This window comes from Equus asinus, chromosome 17 (genome assembly GCF_041296235.1).
Source record: "Equus asinus isolate D_3611 breed Donkey chromosome 17, EquAss-T2T_v2, whole genome shotgun sequence".
Classification (NCBI taxonomy): Eukaryota; Metazoa; Chordata; class Mammalia; order Perissodactyla; family Equidae; genus Equus; species Equus asinus.
The window spans coordinates 36,821,597-36,842,993 of record NC_091806.1 but is presented as its reverse complement, the minus strand read 5'-3'; the positions used below and the strand labels follow the sequence as shown (position 1 = coordinate 36,842,993).

Below are 21,397 nucleotides of genomic sequence, written 5' to 3'. Positions count from 1 at the left end.
TGGTGGGCTTCCTCTCTCCACTGGGAGAGTGACCACTAGTGTGGGATAAGGGTTACCACCTCCTCCTCTTACAGTTACCATGTTGCGTGTTCCCAATTTCTAAGTGTTTGCACCAGGTTGGAAAGTATTCATGTGTGTGCATAGGGCTACTGGGGGAGAGCAGCGTGTGCTCACCTATCTCTGCCACTTCCCAGGGGGCCGGTCCATCCACCCTCAGATGTATAGCTGCGAGTGTCTCTCAGGCCTCCTGTTGTGATGTGTGGGCTTCCTCCAGTGGTCATTGAATGTCTATTTAGTTGTAGTTCAAAAGAGGGTGAGAAAACAGGAACAGCTCACTCTACCATGCTGTTGATATCACTGAGCCAGGATGACTCTTTAAGTTGTCAAAACAGCACGCAAACTTATTGTCATATTTTAATTACAGAAAGCTAGAAATTCTAGGATGAAAGCTGCTTTGAATTCAATGTTCATTCCCATATTTTCTACCCCATCAGTTTCTTTCCCAATAATGAGGAGTATGGGCCATATAGGAGGAGAATATAAGAGGTCAATGAAGGGCAGCATGTGTGTTAGGCAGAACAATACAGATGATATCAAAATGACATTAGTTTTTCCCTGAGCATTTACAATTTCCAGTCATTGTATGTTTCACATATACCATCACACTTTAACCTTCACAACAAGACCATGAGATGGATATTATAAGTATCTTTGTATAGGTGAACTGTGACCTGTTAAGAGATAAAATAACTTGCTCCACATCCAACCACTGGTGGATGGCAGAGATGGGATTCAGACCCAGGTATGCACGACTCTGAAGTTAGAGCTTTCAGCTATAATGCTTTACTTTTACCAAGTTTGCCCAGACAAAAACACTAGCCAGTACTTCCTGTTCACAAAAACCAACAGGCTGAAGAATAGACTCATTAAAGTTTTATCTTCTTCAAATTTTCCTCTGTCTCTTTGGGAATTGGGAAATGGGAAGTGGGAAGAATGTTAATCCTCAATTATGAAGTCAATCTCAGATTAGCTCTGGTAAATCTGCAACAGGAAAATCAGTTCTTGAATAATGAGAATGGCTTACTCTTTGTGTAGCATCCCTGAGATTCTGCCTTTGTCTAAACTTATCACAAGAATGTGAATCTGGCACATCTAATTCTACATCACATCAGTCCTTTTAGGCCATTTTGTGAAATCTTTCAAAGCTTAGTAATTCCTGATAGGAATCCAGATGGATAACTATTATGTACCTTTGAGGTCCTCAAGGTCACAAACTCTTTTGGAGTTAAAGCAGAAAAAATGTCTTAAACTGTGATGGGAAATGTGTCCCTATATATGTGTACTTCAGATGCACTGATCACGAGATCTTTCTAGAACTGGATTGCAGTTTGGCATAGACAGGCCCAGTAATGTAAAAAGTTACATTCAAATGGTAGAAGAGCAATCAATTGGGTATCTGAAGAGTTATCTCTGTAATTAAGTTGATATGAAATCTTGAGCAAATCATTCTATTTCTAGGTTTCTATTTACTTACCTCTTGAAAAAAAGAATTGAATTCAACCATTATCTTCACTTGCCGTATTGTTGTCATCATTGACACATTGTTCCTTTGCTCTTTAAATGGAAATACATCAATCAGTTCAATCCTATAACGCTAGTTACTTCATGCTTACCAGAAGCTTGAGTTACCAGCTACCTATTAACTAGAAAAATAAATCATTACCTAGTAAGAGTATTTGGCTTATTGACAATATATTTGAGTATATAAGTATGACTCTATGTGAAGAATAATGGAAGGAGTCCTTGGTGATGAAGAGGTTGGAGACTCCTATTCTTTCACAGAAGGCTTGAGTCTTCTCTTCAGTCTCTTCATTGCTGACTCCATTTCCTGGTTCCTCAGCATGTAGATCAAGGGGTCCAGCAGAGAGGAAATGCCAGTGAACATGACAGAGATGGCCTTATCTGTGGGAGGGCCGTGAAGGGCCACTAATAGACATAGATGCAGGGCACAAAATACAGTGTTACCACAGTGATGTGTGAGGTGCAGGTGAATAAGGCTTTCCTCCTGCCCTCCCCTGCATAAGACATGAGTATCATTAGGATGACTGTGTAGGACACAAGCAGGTAGACAAATCCCAGGGTAGTGACTAAGCCATTGTTGGAAATCATCAGGAGCTCAAGTGCAAAGGTGTCTGTACAGGTGAGTTTGAGGACCTGGGGACATTGCAGTAAAAAGTGTCAAGAAGTTTGGGTCCACAGAAAAGTAGAGGCAGCAACAGGGAAATCTGCATGATGGAATGTATAAAACTCTTCATCCAGGATGCCACAATGAGGGAAGTGCATCACCCCCTACTCATGGTGGTCATATAGTGCAGGAGATGGGAGATGGCTATCTGGTGGTCAAACACCATCACTGACAAAGAAAAAATGTCTGTTCCACTGAGGAGGTGGAAGAAAAACAACTGTGTCATGCTGTGTGTATAGGATATGGTCTTTATGTTTGATAGCTGATTTACTAGGACCTTTAGAGCAGTGATGGAGGTGAAGAAGATGTAAAGAATGGTTAGATTGTGGAGAAGGAAATACATGGGGGTATGAAGGAAAGACTCACAAGTCACAGTAGCTGTGTTGAGGAAGTTTCCCAGCAAAGTTGTATGATACACAAAACATAAAAAGAGAAATCATACCAAGCTCAGGTCTTTGGACTAAGTCCTAGAAATATATATTTTTTAACCCAGAGCCATTTCCCAACTCCATTGAATCACATTTCTTCTTTATGTAGCTTGGAAAAAAATTAAAAGGGTTATTTCAGAAAGGGTTTACACTCCCTTAATATATTCAGGTTTATAGAGTCAGGTGTTAGGTCTGAATACTGGCAAGGTGTTATCAGCACATGAAGAGTTGTTCCGAGATTATAGTTGATGTGTCCAAAATGACATCCTCTACACGAGCATGCATTTAATCATTATTTCTTCTGTAAATTATAAGTATTTTAGAAAATGCATAAAAATAGTTTTCTCAGCATATACGTTCTAAGTATCCAAGATGAACAAGTGGATGTTAAATATTCAGAGATGGACTATTGTGGAAGGAGGGATATAAAAATGGATGCAGTTTGGTGTGTGGATAAGAAAGTGCCTATTTGGTATGACTGGGGTTCTTTGAGGTTCCACAAGAGCGTCGGGTTTTTTTCCAGACTGAAATCTCCATTTAAATAGTTTAAAAGCTCCTATTTGCAAAATGGTTGTCTTTAGACTGAATTCAACAGAAGCACTCTTCCCTTTTTAAAACTCAGATGTAATGCTGTGAAAAATTAGAAAATTTTAAAGCCCTAAGAATTCTTCTCTGTTGCTCTATTCTTCCTTAAGGGGATTACTTTGTTTCTGTCTTTACCTTAAACTACTTTAGGTATCAAACCACCCGGGTGTTGAAGAGCTTTTCAGCTATGAAAAGAAAAGTGATAACTTAGAGCTTCTCTTCTGTTCATTATTCAAATTTATTTTTAAAAGTTATTTTTTTATTGTGCTATCATTGACATTCAATAGACTCAAGTATTTGAAGTATACACTTTGATATGTTTTGATATAAGCGTATACCCATGACATCGTCACTATATTTAAGATAGTTAACATTTGTGTCATCCCAAAAGTGTCCTTGTGGCCCTTTGTAATATGTCCACTCTTCCCATCCTTCTACAGGCAACCACTGATCTTCTTTCTATCACTATCCATTCATTTGCATTTTCTACAAATGGAATCCTACAATGTGTTCTCCTTTTTTGTCTGGCTTGTTTCACTCATAGAATTCATCCATACTTTTGGGTCTACCAATATTTTGTTCTTTTTTATTGTATGGGTGTGCCACATTTTGTTATTCTTTCACATGCTGATGGACATTTGGGGTTGTTTTTGGTTTTTGACTATTACACGTAAAGCTGCTATGAATATTCATATACAGGTCTTCGTGTGGACATAAGTTTTCATTTCTCTTGGGTAAGTACCTAGGAGTACAATGGATGCAAGTCTTAAAATTCAATAAGAAAGAGAACAAATGAATTTAAAAAAATGAAGAAAAGGTTTCAACAGACATCTCAACTAGAAGATACAGAGATAGCATGTAAGTACAAGAAAAGATACTCAACATCATTTCTCACTGGGGAAATGTAAATTAAAACCATAGTGAGATAAAAGTACACATCAATTAGAATGGCTAAAATAAAAAAGGCATATATCAAGAGTCAAGAAAAATGTAGAGGAATGGAATTCTGGTGGGAATGTTCAACAGCGCAACCAGTTTTGAAAACATATTGTCAGTTTTTTAAAATGTTAAGTGTATACTTAACATATAATCTTATTGCTTTTGAATGCCTTTCTTTTTCTTGAATCTTTGAAATGGATTTTAATTTCTTTCTTTGCAGTCTATCTCCCTTTTCTTGCCATAATCAGAAATAGAAGGTGAAAATCATTTCTCCCATTTTTTGGGTGTGTTTCCCAGTTCAAATGAAGATATTTATTTTCACCTCGTACACATTCCTTTCAAGTTTTCTTTTGTCTGAATGCAATTTTGTCCCCCAAGTCTACTTAATTTGGAAAATTTAAAAAGCTACCAAGAGGTATCATAGCATACAGGGAGAAACTTGGGAGCCTCCGGCATCACACAGCCTGTTCAGCTCCTAGCTGGGCACTGACTGGTTGTGCTACGGGAGAAGTTAATTTACCCCTTTGGCCTCAGGCTCTGCATCAGTATTTGGAAACAATAACATCTCCTTCATGTGACTTTTGTAAAGACTAAATGAATTAATCTAGGCAAAAGCAAGAATACTTAGAGTGTTGTCTAACCAATGACGAGTGCTTATACTTATCTTACCTTAAAGAAAAACTCCAGGTTAGTAAGTGTCACAGACACACAGCTTCTTTAAATGTACTGACAATCTATTATGGGAGCCTTTCATTTCGTAGAACATGTATTCTAAAACAGCTTCATCAGAACATACTGTCTTGGGAGAAATCTGAAGTGTTTTTCTTTCAGTGTCAATGAGAGTGGCCAAGAGGGTGGTGACAGTGTATGGTAGTAAAGAGAATGCTTGCTTGGTTGGGCTTATTATCTGACATCATCTTAGCAGACCAGAGAAGTTGAGTGTCGTTCTCTGCAGTGAGAGCCATCTGGGGTCAAGTCCTGGTTTTGTCACTGTGTGTGGGTAAGTGAGAGACCTCACGGAGTCTCTACTTCTTCATCTATACAATGGGGGTTTTAATAATACCCACCACACAGGGAAGTTATATGAGGATTAGGTGAATTAACATATGCAGAGTCTCAGCACACATTGCTGGTTATCTGTTATGATTAGTACTATGTTGAGCAGCATTAACACTGGAGGTTCATCAAGAAATGGAGTGTGTTGACGTAATGGTAGGTGAGTCATCAATTCTGACTAGTTTAAAGAGAGGAAACGATCACCAGAAAACATCAATTCAATATAGTTACTGGAGATATTGAGGAGGTCCATCCTAGTTATGAAAACCTTCCAGAGGGATGCCATGTAAATAATAGACTATGATCTACACAGAATGGTAGATGGTAGATGGTACCTCCGACACCAGGTCAGGCTTCTTTGTCAGAAAGGAATGGGTCCCATGTTCACAAGCTACCTTTGGTAATTCAGACAACATCTTATACCTTCTGTTTCACGTTTCTGCTATTTTTTAAATCCATCTAATTATTTAGTAAATATTTATAGAAAATTGACAGTGTTCTATGTTATACAAGACAAAAGAATATAATCCAAACCAGTGGAAAAACAACTGAAATCTAATAGTAATATGGGAGAGATGGAGACTGTGTAAAGACAGATGAGCCATGTGTGAGAAACAGACAACTCACCAAAAGGCTCAGAGAACCCTGCATGGAGGAGGTGACACTTATGTTTGGGGCATGTGGGAGTGGACAGAATGGGAGATCTGGCTTTAGGGGACCACTTGAATATATAAAAGTTGCTCACGAGTCAGAAGTTTGGCTGCAAAGAAAGGATACAAATATGAAGGCATGGAAAGACATAGGAAGGAAAATCATTGCTATAAATTTTTATTTTTTGGTAAATCTAGGGAAAGGTATGTAGATGTTCATTGCACTATTCTTTCAAGTTTTTTTGAAGGTTTGACATATTTTATTTTCTCTCTAGTTTTAATTTAACATAAGACATATGTGTGTAGAATTCAGTCTCAGGAGATCCATCTACAGGAAATAAGCCTGAGAAAAATCTCTTCTTTGTGTAATTCAAGGGATTCCAGAGAAAGAGTTGCTTTCTCGTCAATTCCAAAGTGAACTCATTTCTATGACTCTCATTTCACAATATCCTCTTTGTTCATCTTTCTTAGCTGTGCTTTCTGTCACTGAAGTTTCACCCTGGAATGTAGCACTTTGTGTACTTATCACATTGTTTTTAGACAGAATGTATTTATGAATATTAACAATTACATCTAGAGTTCAATTATTCTCACTCTTCTTTTCTCACACTTATGCATAGACACTGAGACCCCACAGGCATTCACACCCATGTAGAGTTATATTTCTTACCTAAAGTCTCCAACCTTCTCTTCCAACATCTTAAACAATGTTCACATGTATCTTGGGAATCATTCAACTTCGTAAAATTCTGTTAAATACCCCTCTCAAAGCCAGTGATTTCAGTGGCTTCCCTTTTATCTTTATGTGGGAAATGGCAGACATAAGATAATATTTTCTTGGTTTGTTCACAAAGTCTGACAGTGCTACACCATATTTGCCAATTCCTTGATCCCAGGATTGGAGTGAGAATTATCACAGGGACTATAGTTGGATGTGATTGTGGAAAAATTCTTCTGATAGTGAGGTGGTTTCAGTGGGAGTGATTGTGATTCAGGCACATATGCTTAGTAACACACTTTTTGTCTAGTGTCTAAAATTTTCTAATGGTGACAAAGATTTTCTCCTTGACTATATTCAGGCTCCCCTGAACTTTTCAACTAGGCTTTGACTTTTGGAACCCCATCCTTGTCTCTGCATTGTCCAATTTTAACAAAAATCCTGCTTCATCAGTTTAGCCAAAATCCCCCATCCTCCATAGCCTATCACCCTCTGTTCAGGTTCCTCATCCTCCACCATCCCCCCAGTGATGTCTAATCACCCTGACCTGACTTTGGCAAGAATTTTATTAGGTCAGTTTAGCCAGAATTCGACATTACTCCTGACATTTCCTTTTAGAGGTTTTTGTACTGGGAAATAAATGTCCATTCTTAAGGATTCTGAGCAACTTCCTTAGGCAGTTTCATGCACGTAGGGTGATTCCTGAAGTTTGACACAAAGCTTTGGAAGCAGCACTTGGACCTGAAGAGGTTGTTTAGTCAAGAGTGAGGGAGCTCCCAAAGAGCTGGTGAACAAAGTGGGTGATGCAGTTCTCACAGGATACACACGCAACCGGAATATCCACACTGGATGCATCTGCAAATCCCACTTGCTTGACCTTCAAAGTTTTTCAAAATACTCACCATCTCCACAATTACTACCCTAAATCATGTCTTCATTATTTCTTTCATGAGATTATTGCCTCATCTTGTTTTTGTCCTCACTCCTCTTCAGTCTATTAATAACAGTAGCTCCTGCAATTCTGTTAAAGCATGCATCACTATTCTGCTCTTTCAAGCCCTCCAAATGTATCCAATCTTGTTTAATGTGAAAGTCAAAATCCTCACAATCATCTAAAGATGGTCATCCTATGGCCCCATAATATCTCTTACCTTTAGTACTACACCTCTCCTCTTCTCATCCACTTACAAAGGCCTCCTTGCTGTTTCTTGGATCTCTGGGAAGATCAGCATCTCATGGCCTTTGCATGTCTGATTTTTGGACTGAGATTTGGACTGAGACATGAACATGTTTCTAGTTTCAAAGATTTTAACATCTGGGATCTACCTCCAGACATGAGAGGAAAAAGCACAACTCCCAGCAGCTGTAAATAGCATAAAAAGTAAACAATAAAAGCCAAGCTTATATATTGAATAATGTTTTCCACCTCAAGCCAACTTTTTTGAATGTATATGCATAGTCTGATGTAGCTTCATAGGTTTCTGTCATTTTTTAGGGCATCATATTAAGAGAGAATAATAACCATGAAGCAATTGTTTTCTTAACCATATTCTCCAATGACTTGAGGAGCAGAAAGGAGTTAGAGACGATATTCATTCATTGAGTTTTGTAATTCAACAATTTTTATGAGTGTTTTCTATGTTTTGCTTGCTGTGATAGATGCTGGGGATACAATAAAAGCATAATTCTACTGGGGGAGATAGGAAGAAGGAGGACAGGGAATTGGAAACAAGGTCATGAGTTCTGTGCCCAAGCTAAGCCCAGGGCACTGAGGGAAAGTGGTGGAGGTGGCAAGCAGGAAGGTGGGGTTCAGAGGAAGGTCAGGGTAAGGACCCTGCACAAGGTCACAGAACTCATAATTTTTGAGGTCTGTATTCTAAATCAAGCTGTGCTAACTTCAAGACACCTGCTCTCAATCACTGGATTGTGGGCTTTGGATGGAAAAATCTTCAGATAATAGTTATTTAGTTTATCACATAATAGAATCAGAGGAGGAACTTAATTTGAATGTGTTTACTTCCTTAAGATTTGATTACTTTATGAAAGACCATATAGAATCCAATGCCCAATCTGTATTATTTTCTTTCTCTCTTTCTTTTTTTTATTTTAAAGATTGGCACCTGAGCTAACATCTGTTGCCAATCTTCTCTCTCTTTTTCTTCTTCTCCCCAAAGCACCCCAGGACATAGTTGTATATTCTAGTTGCAGGTCTTTCTGGCTCTGCTATGTGGGACACTACCTCAGCATGGCTTGATGAGTGGTGTTAGGTCCATGCCTGGGATCCTCAATGGCAAAACCCTGGGCCACTAAAGTGGAATGCATGAACTTAACCACCCAGCCAAGGGGCCGGCCCCCTGTATTATTTTCTAATATGTGTCTCAGCTCCCTTCCTGGGAACAAGTTATGTACTTGGAATGTCTCAGCATATATATATTTTACTTTTTCTTATTGATATTTTTATTTAGACAACTGGAGATTCCCATGCAGTTGTAAGAAATAGCAGAGAGATATCCCACCTTAACCCATTTTCCCTCAATGTTCATTTCACAATCTATATGTATATCAAAATTTCAAGTTGTACATCTTCACCATATGCCTTTTTTATCTGTCAATTACATCACAAAGGAGCTGGGGAAAAAACCCACAATAATTGCAATATGATAAAATTGTCTGAGTTTATTTCAATTCTGATTCCTTTATTTCTTGCAAGGCCCTATTGCAAAAGCAATGAACACCTCTCCAGCTAACAATTTGATTTCTCTACTTCGTTTTAGAACATTAAACCCATCTTTTTACATTGTTATTGCAGCCTGATCCAGAATCTTTGAAAATAATGTGTATCTTAGTAGAAATATAAAAACTATTTAGAAATCCTTTAGTCAATACATTTTATTTGATGGACAAACATATTCAAAGGTGATGAGAAGGAGTGAGAGACCAGCCTATACCTTGTCAGAAGGCAGAAATCTTCTCTTCAGTCTCCTCATGGCTGACTTCATCTCCTGGTTCCTCAGAGTGTAGATTAAGGGGTTCAGCAGAGGGGAGATGACAGTAAAGGTGACGGAGATGGGCTTATCGGTGGGGAGGGCAGTGAAGGGCCGGGCATAGACATAGATGCAGGGCACAAAGTGCAGGGTCACCACAGTGATGTGTGAGGTGCAGGTGGAGATGGCTTTCCTCCTGCCCTCCCCAGCCTGAGACCTCAACATCATTAGGATGACTGTGTAGGACACAAACAGGAAGATAAACCACAGTGTAGTGACCAGTCCATTATTGGAAATCATCAGCAGCTCAAGCATAAAAATGTCAGTACAGACGAGTTTGAGGACATGGGGAACATCACAGTAGAAAGTGTCAAGAACATTGGGTCCACAGAAGGGGAGGGGCAGCAAAAGGGCAATCTGTACGATGGAGTGGACAAAGCCCCCCACCCACGAGGCCACTATTAACCCAATGCAACGGCCTCTACTCATGATGGTCACGTAGTGCAGGGGCTTGGAGATGGCCACATAGCGATCTAATGCCACCACTGACAATGAACATGCATCCACCCCTCCAATGAGGTGGAAGAAAAACATCTGAGTAAAGCAGCCATTGAAGGAGATGGTCTTTCTCTGTGACAGAAGGTCCACCAGAACCTTGGGAGCTGTGATGGAGGAAAAGCAGATGTCGGCAATAGACAAATTACGGAGCATAAAATACATGGGGTTGTGAAGGCGAGATTCAAAAGTCACAGTGACCATGATGAGAAAGTTTCCAACCAGAGTTGTCACATATACAAAAAGTAGGAAAAGAAATAAGACCCAGTTCAGTTCTTGATTCTGGGTTAGGCCAAGGAAAATAAATTCTTTGACCCTCGTGCAGTTTTTTAGCTCCATTGAGTCAACTTCTTTCTCTCTCTCTTGTTTCAAGCTTCTTCATTTGAAAAGACTTGGCTATTTATTTTGTTTTCTTCTCAAGCACTAAGAATACAATTCAGAATGTTCCTCGCGTGGTTGCGCTGTTTGTGATTTGTTGTTTTGTCTAAATTTTTAAGATTGCAGTCAGTTTGGTGATCAAATCAAATTATCCCATGTAAAGTCATTCAATAATTCTGTTCTTATAAAACTATTTTTGAAAAGAACAAACTTTATGTTCAGCAGTGATGTTTACATAACATTTTATTTAATTTATTTTAGTTTTCAAATTTTGCTATTGTTTTCTTCCCTCCAAATATATCGAATGTCCAAAATGTCTGAATCATAAACAGAAAGATAAGTACAATGTGGTTCCAGCCACTGTAGACTCATAGTATGAAAGTTTAATATTCATATTAGCGAACTTTCTGTTGACTTCCACAGGGTCTTGTCTTGCTAAAAAGAAAAAAAGAGTATCATTCTGTTTCTTACTGCAATGTTGCTGTGGCATGAGTCAGTTTCCTTACTGTTGGCTGTTTTATGTTGAATTTCTTAAAATTGCCACCTGTTATTCCATATATGTAGCTTTTCTTTGTCATTACCTTATACGAATCAGAATTTTTATTAATTATTTTTAAATATTTAAAATTTATTTTTAAGAAACACATTGAAACAATATATAAATACAAATATCAAAGAATATCTTTAATTTCTTTTATTGTGATAACACTTAAACATGAGAGCTGCCCTCTTAACAAATTTTTGGGTGCCAATACAGTATAGCCACAGTGCTGCACAGCAATTCTCTAGAACTTATTCATCTCACGTAACTGTTGTGATCCTTGCTTGAGTGTGGGGGAGAGAATAAAGATAGTGACCCACTTTTGAAAGGTCATCCATACTCTATCAACCACACTCTCTTCTGCCTCTTTCTCTGTGTGGATCAAAGCTAAGAGAGTAGAGGGTTCACACAGGAGGGAGAGATGTAGATATGTTTAGAATAATACCTATTTTTTATAAGCTGTTATTGGTCATTCTTAGGAAATTTTATAATTATTACTTATTCCACCTTATACTTAGCAAGTCAACATTTATTGCAATGTTCAAATGTATATGAACAAATGGGACCACATTGTCAAAGTGTTTGCAGCTTAGCGAAAGTGAATGATTTGTATAAATTGATGAACATAATGCATGATAAAATGTAAAATGTCAAGAGAAAAGTAGAGATTGATTTGGTTGGGATAGGAACTATGCTAAGAGATATAATGATTTCTATCAGTAATAAAAGCTGCTATTTTTTGAGTGTTTACTGTGTGTGAAGAGTTATGAAATGTTGACATTGAATTTTCACCACTATCCTTTAGAAAGTATTAATGTTATTCCTGTTTTTCAGATGGAATATAGTGTGAATCTATGTTTGACTGAAGTTAAGGAAAAGATAGAAATAGGATGGAAAAAACATTGTTTTGTTTGCCTCTTCAATCTTATGTATATAGGGTCTCATTTTGTATAACAAGAATATTTTGGGGTGCGCCTGATAGCCGTGTGGTTAAGTTTGCATGCACTGCTTTGGTGGCCCCAGGTTCACTGGTTCGGATCCTGGACACGGACCTATGCACTGCTCATCAAGCTATGCTGTGGCAGGCGTCCCACATAGGAAAAATAGAGAAAGACGGGCACAGATAGTAGCTCAGGGCCAATCTTCCTCAGCATAAGAGAGGAGGATTGGCAGCAGATGTTAGCTCAGTGATAATCTTTCTCAGAGAAACAAAACAAAGAAAAGAAAATTTGGTAAAGTCTGTCTGAAGATAAGAATTTTTCAGAAAGGGGTTCTGGAAACCCAATTTATGTGGAGCTTAGTCTGAGACTATCTCATCAAGAAGCAACTCAAATGATGACAGCAAACGAATGATGCCTTCTCTCACACTGAGTGGACCACATTTCTGAATCCCTCTTAACATATCACCTCTCTTCCAATAGTTAACACCCACCTTTGTTGTTTCTGTCACTGAGAAGATCATCTTGGCTCTGAAGCATTTAGTATACCTGGAAAATATCAAAGTCAAACTATTCATACATAGTTTGTATAATCAATAACAACATCTCAATGTCACTATCGATAACTTTAACCTTAGCTAAATCTTAACATCTTTACCTAATACCTTTGATCCTGAAACTCCAACTACAAATTGTATGTCATCAGGTACAGACCAGAATAAAACACTAGTGACACTAGTGACGTTAATTCTTGAAAATATTGTTTCTGAAGGCAGAGCCTCTTGGAAGACTAAATATCTTAGTGTCTTTATTCTCCTTTCAGGAAAGAAAGGGCAGATTCAAAGAATCACATCTTCAAGAACTTCCTCTGTGTCCCTATCTTACGTGCAAATCCCTCAGCCTCAGGCTTAATGTGAGAATTGCAAAGGGAATAATATTGGACAAGGAAGTGGAATTCAGTGCCTGATTCTGTTGTTGGTGATGAAGTTTCAAAGGGAGTTATTAAGAAGTTACTGAAACATTCACATGTGTAAACACACATTCACGCATACACAGACAGACACATTTTGATTGATATCCAAATTCTTTAGAGGCAGTAGAAGAAATCTATCTGTTTATCCATAGCTCAATAAGAACTTTGTTAAAACATGCCAAATACTGCACCTGAGAGAGAAAAAGGGTCCAGTTTTCATTGCTTGTAAGGCTCAGAGGACAGTATATACAAATCAGTTTCATTTTGATTGTCAAAAATCTCAAAAAAAAAACTGCACCTCAAATCCTTTGCTACCAGTCTAGTTTCTAATTATATGCAGAATGATTATAGTCTCATGATGTTGCTCTAAGTCTCTGCATGTAGAGAAACAAGACTTAGATGATGTTTGGGGAATGCACGTTTTTCCTTTTTTCCAACACTCTACTCAAATGGAAACTCTCAATTTGGATACATCTAGATAAGTATGTTAGTAAAGCTGTCTACAAAATCATAATAGTTACTTAAGATTACCTGAATTTATTGAATGATGTGATCTTATATAAAATGAACTTCCACTGTTTGCAGAATGCTGATGGGTTTGGATTTACTTGCTTTTCCATTTTGTTTTAGTACTGTGAACTAGCCTACACAGATTAAAAAGTGCATGATGCAGGTTATGTGTTTGAGATGGGTAATTCCTCCCCCAACCCAGCTTTACTGAGATTTAATTGACATATATCATTGAGTGTGTTTAAGGCATATAATGTGTTGATTTGATACATTTATAATTGCAAAATGCTTATCATCTTAGTGTTAGCGAACACTTTCATCACCTCACATAATTACTCATTCTTTTTGGTAGTGAGATCATACTCTCTTTTAAACTTTCAAGTATTGTTACCATATTGTTAACTATAATCACCATCTTTACATTAGATCCAAAACTTATTCATCTTATAGCTGGGAATTTGTACAGTTTAACCAACATCTCCTTACTTCTCCCCATCCCCAACACCTGGTAACCTACATTCATTCTACTCTGTTTCTATGAGATCAGATTTTTAGGTTCCATATATATATGAGATCATAGAATATTTGTCTTTGTTTGACTTAGTTCACTTAGCATAATGCCCTCAAGGTCCATCTGTGTTGTTGCAAATGGCAGGACTTTCTATTTTTTGTGACTGACCACACCTTCTTTATCCATCCATCCATTGGTGGACACTGAGATTGCTTTCATATCTTGAATGTTGTGAATAATGCTGCAATGAACATAGAAGTGCTGATACTTCTTCAAGACCTTAATTTCATTTCCTTTTGGTATATATCCAGAGATGGTATTGCTGGTTCATATGGTAGTCTTATTTTAAATCTTTTGAGGAACCTCTCTACTGTTTTCCACAGTGGTTGTACCAATGTATATTTCCAGCAGCAGTGCACAAGGATTTTCTTTCCTCCACATCCTCACCAACACTTATCTTTTGTCTTTTTGATGATAGCCATTCTAACAGGTGTGAACTGATATCTCACTGTGGTTTTGAATTGCATTTCTCTCATGCTTAGTGATGTTGAGCACATTTTCATGTACCTATTGGCCATTTGAATACCTTGTTTAAAAAAATATCTATTCAGTTCCTATGCCCATTTTTAAATCGGATTGTGTGTTTTTTGGTATTGAGTTTATCAGTTCTTTATGTGTTTTGGATACTAACAGCTTATCAGATACATAATTTGCAAATAATTTCTCCCATTCTGTAGGTTGTCTTCTCATGTTTTGATTGTCTCTTTTGCTGTGCAGAAGCTTTCAGTTTGATGTAGTTTCATTTATTAAGTTTTTCTTTTGTTGCTTGTGCTTTTGGTGTCATATCCAAAAAATTATTGACAAGGCCAATGTTGAGGAGATTTTCCATGACTTTTTCTCCTAGGAGTTTTATTGTTTCAGGTCTTATGTTTAAATATTTAATCCATTTCAAATAATTTTTCTGAGCTGTGTAAGACAGGGGTCTGATTTCATTATTATGCATCTAGTTATCTAGTTTTTCCAGTATCATTTATTGAAGAGAGTATCCCTTTCCCATTGTACATTCTTGGCTTCTTTGTTGTAAATTAATTGCCTGTATATGCATGGATTTATTTATGAGCTCTTGATTATGTTCCATTTATCTGTATGTCTGTTTTTATGCCAGACTATACTGTTTTGATTATTAAAGCTTTGTAGTATAAAGGTTGAAATCATAAGTATGATGCCTCCGAATTTATTTTTCTTTCTCTCAATTGCTTTTTCTAATTCTGTGAAAGATGTTATTGGAATTTGGATAGGGATTGCATTGAATCTGTAGATCTCCTTGGGTAGTATGTACATTTTACAATATTAATTCTTACAATCCATGAGCATAGAATATCTTTGTATTTATATATATCTTCTTCAATTTCTTTCGTCAATGGCTTATGATTCAGTGAACAGATCTTTCACTTCCTTGGTTAAATTTCTTCCTTAGCGTGTTATTCTTTTGATTCAATTCTAAATGGGATTGTATCTTTGAGTTCTCTTCTGTTAGTTCATTATCAGAATATAGAAATACTACTGATTTTTGTAAGGTGACTTTGCACCCTGCAACTTTGATGTAGTTGTTGATTATTTATCATAATTTTCCAATGGATTCTTTAGGGTTTTCTACATATAAAATCATCTAATCTGCAAATAGTGAGAGTTCCACTTCTTCATTGCCTATTTGGATTCCTTTTATTTCTTTTTCTTGCCTAATTGCTCTGGCCCAAACCTCCAATACTATGTTGAAGAAGAGTGGTGAGAGTGGCCACACTTGTCTTGTTCCTGTTTTCAGAGGGATGGCTTTCATTTTTTCTCCATTGAGTATGATGTTGGCTGTGGGTTTGTCATATACGGCCTTTAATATGTTGAGTTACTCTCCTTCTATAAACATTTTTTTTTGAGGAAGATTAGCCCTGAGCTAACTGCTGCCAATCCTCCTCTTTTTGCTGAGGAAGGCTGGCCCTGAGCTAACATCCATGCCCATCTTCCTCTACTTGATACATGGGAAGCCTACCACAGCATGGCTTGCCAAGCAGTGCCATGTCTTCACCTGGGATCTGAACAGGCAAACCCCGGGCTGCTGAAGCTGAACATGTTTACTTAACTGCTGTGCTATGGGGCCGGCCCCTATATATATTTTATTGAGAGTTTTTATCATGAATGGGTGTTATATCTTGTCTAATGCTTTCTCTGTGTCTGTTGAGATTATTGTGTGGTTTTTATTCCTCATTTAGTTAATGTGGTGTATCACCTTGATTGATTTACAGATGTCAAACCATCCCTGTGTCTCTGGTATGAATCCCACATGATCATGGTGTGTGATCTTTTTAATGTATTGCTGTTTTCAGTTTGCCAATATTTTGTTGAGGATTTTTGCGTCTATGCTCATCAGTGCTATTGGCATGTAATTTTCCTTGTTTGTGTTATCCTTGTCTTCTTTTGGTATCTGGGTGATGTTGGCCTCATGGAATGTGTTAGGAAGTGTTCTGGCTTCCTCAATTTTTTGGAATAGTTTGAGGATAGTTAATAAATCTTCTTTGAATGTTTGGTAGAATTCTCCATAGAAGCCATCTGTTCCTGTGCTTTTATTTTGGGGGAGGTTTTTGATTACTATTTCAACCTCTCTACTTGCGATTTGTCTATTCAGATTCTCTATTTCTTCTTGATTCAGTTTTGGGAAGTTGTAAGAGTCTAAGAATTTATTCTTTCTTCTAAACTGTCCAATTTGTAGGCGTATAGGTTTCCAAAGTATTCTTTTATAATCTTTTGTATTTCTGTGGTAGCCATTGTAATTTTTCCTTTTTCATTTCTAATTTTATCTATTTGAGACTTCTCTCTTTTTTTCTTAGTGAGTCTCCCTAAAGGTTTGTCAATTTTGTTTATCCTCCCAAAGAACCAGCTCTTTGATTCATCGATCCTTTCTACTGTCTTTTTTGTGTCAATATCATTTGTTTCTGCTCTACTTTTTCTTTTTTCCCTCCACCCACTGAGTTTGGGCTTTATTTGTTCTTCTTTTTCTAATTCTGTTAGGAGAAGTTTAAGGTTGCTTATTGGAGATTTTTATTGTTTGTTAACATGGGCCTGTATTGCTATAAATTTCCATCTTAGGATCACTTTTGCTGCATCCCGTATAAGCTGGTCTGATGCATTTTCATTTTCCTTTGTCTATAGTATTTTTTGATTTCTCCTTTAATTTCTTTAATCATCCATTTGTTGTTCAGTAGCATATTGTTTAGTTTCCACATTTTTGTCCCTTTCCCAGCTTTTTTCTCCTAGTGGATTTCTAGTTTCATAGCATTATGGTCAGAAAAGATGCTAGATATTATTTCAATCTACTTAAATTTATTGAGGCTTGCCTTATTTCCCAATATATGGTCTACCCTTGAGAATGTTACATGCGCACTAGAGAAGAATGTGTATTCTGCTGTTTTTGCATGGAGTGTTCTATACATATCTCTAAAGTCCATCTGGTCTTTTCATTTAATTCCACTATTTCCTTGTTGAATTTTTGTCTGGATGATCTATCCATTGATTTAAAAGGAGTGTTCAGGTCCATACTGTTATTGTGTTGTTGGTAATATCTCCTTTTAAGTTTGTTAACAGTTGCTTTATGTACTTTGGTACTCCTGTGTTGGGTGCATAAATATTTATAAATGTTAATTCTTCTTGGTGGAGTGTCCCTTTAATCATTATATACTGCCCCTCTTTGTGTCTCTTTACCTGTTTTATCTTGACATCTACTTTGTCTGATACAAGTATGGCAACATCTGCTGTCATTTATTTGTCATTAGCATGGGATATCTTCTTCCATTGCTTCACTCTGAGACTGTGTTTGTCTTTGGGGCTGAGATGTGTTTCCTGGAGGCAGCATATTGTTGGGTCTTGTTTTTTAATCCATCCTACCACTCTGTCTTTTGATTGGAGAATTCAATCCATTTACATTTAGAGTGATTATTGATATATGAGGGCTTAATGCTCCCCTCTCATTGCTTATTTTCTGCATTTCCCTTTTTTCTCGTCCCATGTATTTTGGATTACCAATTGGGTTAAGTAGTTTTCTATGATGATTTTCTTGATTTTCTCCTTATGTCTCTGTTTTAATTATTTGTTTACTGATTACCAGTAGGTTTATAGAAATATCTTATAGATGAGCTAGTGCATTTTTGATAGCCTTTTATTTCATTAGACTAAACCAATTCCATCTCTTTCCTCCTCCCCTTTTAGGTTATCATTGTCATATCTTTTTCCATCTTGTGTTGTGAGTTTGTGTTAAAATGACAAGATTATATTTATTTTGGTGTTTTCCTTCCCTTTATCTTTAATGTTATAGTTAAGTGTTTACTAATCTGTTCTAATAGACAGCTGCATTTTCCTGATTATTGCCTACCTATTTATCTCCTGGCTCAGGGCTTTGTAGCTCCTTTCCTTTTATTTTTCCACTATGAGGGCCTTACTGAGGATTTCTTGTAGGAATGGCATGTGGTGATGAACTCCCTTAGCTTTTGTTTATCTGGGAAACTTTTTATTTCTCTGTCATATCTAAAGCATATTTTTGATTGATAGACCATTCTTGGCTTAAAGTTTTTGTTTTTCAAAATTTTGAATATATCATTCCACTTTCTCCTAGCCTGTAAGGTTTCTGCTGAGAAATCCACTGAAAGCCTGTTAGGGGTTCCTTTGTTAGTTGTTTTCTTTTGCCTTGCTTCCCTTAATATTTTCTCTTTGTCATTGACTTTTGCCAGCTTTACTAATATATGCCTTGGAGAAGGTCTTTTTACATTGATACAGTTAGGAAATATATTGGCTTATTTCACTTGCATTTCCAACTCCTTCCTCATGTTTGGGAAGTTCTCTGCTATTATTTCTTTGAACAAGCTTTCTGCTCCATTCTCCTTCTCTTATCCCTCTGGAATACCTATAATCCTTATGCTGCATTTCCTAATTGAGTCTGATATTTCTCAGATAATTTCTTCCTTTCTTTTTAATCTCAGTTCTCTCTCCTCCTCCATCTGAAACATTTCTATATTTCTGTTCTCTAAGTTGGTAATTCAATCCTCCATAATATCAGCTCTATTGTTTAGGGAATCCAGATTTTTCTTCATCTCATTCATTGTGTTTTTCATCTCCACACAGTTCTGATTGGTTCTTTTTATAGTTTCAATCTCTTTTATGAAGAAGTTCCTCAATTCATTGAACTGCCTTTCTGCATTTTCCAGTTACTCGTTGAGTATTTTTTTAATGATAGTTATTTTGAATTCTCTGTCATTTAGGTTGTGAATTTCCATGCTGTTGGGGCTGATTGCTGGGTACTTGTCATTTTCCTTCTGTTCTTGAGATTTAATATCTTCATACAGCTTGATGGCCTGGATTTTTGTCTCCATCTCGTGATATTATCTTTTATTTTTTTTAGGAAGATTAACCCTGAGCTAACTGCTGCCAATCCTCCTCTTTATTCTGAGGAAGACTGGCCCTGAGCTAACATCTGTGCCCAGCTTCCTCCACGTTATATGTGGGACGCTTACCACAGCATGGCATGCCAAGCAATGCCATGTTCACACCCGGGATCCAAACTGGTAAACCCCGGGCTGCCAAAGTGGAACATGCACACTTAACTGCTGTGCCACTGGGCCGGCCCCTCATGACATTATCTGTTCACAGTTTCCAACTGCCACCACTGGGTGGGATCAGGCACTGTGTATTCTGAGCTTGCCACAATCTGCAGCTCCCTAGCTCAAAACAGACTCCTTTTCTGTTTGTGTGGCACTCTGGCCATTTGCTGAGCTAGATCACTGGGCAGGGGGAGGGGCACTTTCTTTCACCTGTGTGATCCCCTCAGCTGCTGGCTACTTTTCTCTCTGTGCGGTGGTCTGTCTGATGGCAGAGCTGGAGTGCTGGGCAGGAGGAGGGGCACTTTCTGTTAAGATTTTTCTACTTTCTTTTAGTCCATTTTGGTAACCTATAATTCCCATGAAAATTATATACTTTAGTATATCCTGGAAATTTTAAAAATTACATTTCAACGCACTGAGTCTTTACTTCTTTCTCTTGAAAGGCTGCAAGTCCATAGAGTGCATTTGTTTACATGTTCAGTGAGAAAAGTGTAACTCCTGAATGTGCCTGGATCTTTGGGAAACAAAAGGAGGGTGTCTAGAAGAGAATATCTTATCAGCTTCCCATAAGATAAGTATCTTCATGTCTTCCAAAATGAGGAACTGTAGCTGTAGCATCTTTGGTCCCCTAAAGTGAGCAAAAATAGAAGTTTCACACTTTATTTTAATACCAAGAAAATGATGAACTGCACATAAATAATGTAGTGTTATTGACGATCAGAATTTGATTATAAAAATCTGTTTTGTACTAGTGAGTTGACGACAGTCTTCTGTGTTCCTAAAATACATGGCTGACAAAATAAAACTTGTTTACTTTTTACCTGTCTCTCTTTGGAAAAGTCTTTGTGTGTGACTGTGTGTGTTTGCATGTGTATGTGTGTGTGACAGGGACTGATTACCTCATACAGTGATGTGTTGCTTAATGGTGAGGATGCATTCTGAGAAATTCATTTTTAGGTGATTTTGTCATTGTGTGAACATCATAGAGTGTACTCACACAAATCTAGATAATACAGACTTCTATACACCTAGGTTATATGGTATTAATCTTGTAGGATTACAGTCATTAATGTGGTCTGAATTGACCAAAATGCCATTATGTGACACATGACTGTATTTTTAAATATTCAATTTCTTGAGTTCTAAGATGAACTTTTCTTTCATATTTTAACATCCGTGAAATTAAGATTTGTCTTACAATCAATGAGTATATGTGATATGGAAATGCTTCATTTTTACTACTTAGCTGTCATTAAAGTGGCAAATACAGTTTACAGTGGATGACATTTTAAATTCTAATATGGTAAGTATAGTCAATATACAAAATGCTTGAGACTCCATCTCTGAGTCTCTTTTCATAAAGTCTAGGGGCACTTCAATTGATATCAAGTCATCTCACTATTAGCCAATTACATGTGGAATTTATGAGAGTGTTAAATTAGACCTTTACTTCAGATTTGAAGGTCGATTTCATCCTCTACAGAGTTTTAAAGTGGTGACAGCTTGGGACTGGCTTCTCTAGCCCATTGCCCTTGTACTTGAGATTTGTGCGTGGTGTGTTGCTCATTCTTAGGCTTTTGGGAGAAACATGTGGGCACCTTCCCTTGATTGAGCCCTGTCCCACCTCTGACCCTTTTTATTCATTTTTCTCTTTCTTTACCTTTTCAGTCCATACAGCCCCTTCATCTCCAATTGAAGCATTTCTCTTATATTAGTTTCCTACTACTCCTGTTACAAAATTACAAAG

General features: G+C 37.3%; 1 protein-coding gene across 1 annotated transcript; it reads right to left on the bottom strand.

Annotated features, from left to right (window-relative positions):
* Positions 1 to 9,297: 9,297 nt before the first annotated feature.
* On the bottom strand, positions 9,298 to 12,700 carry LOC139040480 (olfactory receptor 4D10-like). Its single transcript, XM_070487251.1, has 2 exons — positions 12,512 to 12,700; positions 9,298 to 10,973 (listed from the first exon to the last, which is right to left on the bottom strand). The coding sequence occupies exon 2, from the start codon at positions 10,497 to 10,499 to the stop codon at positions 9,564 to 9,566; it is 936 nt and encodes a 311-aa protein (XP_070343352.1). The 5' UTR covers positions 10,500 to 10,973; positions 12,512 to 12,700; the 3' UTR covers positions 9,298 to 9,563.
* Positions 12,701 to 21,397: the final 8,697 nt, after the last annotated feature.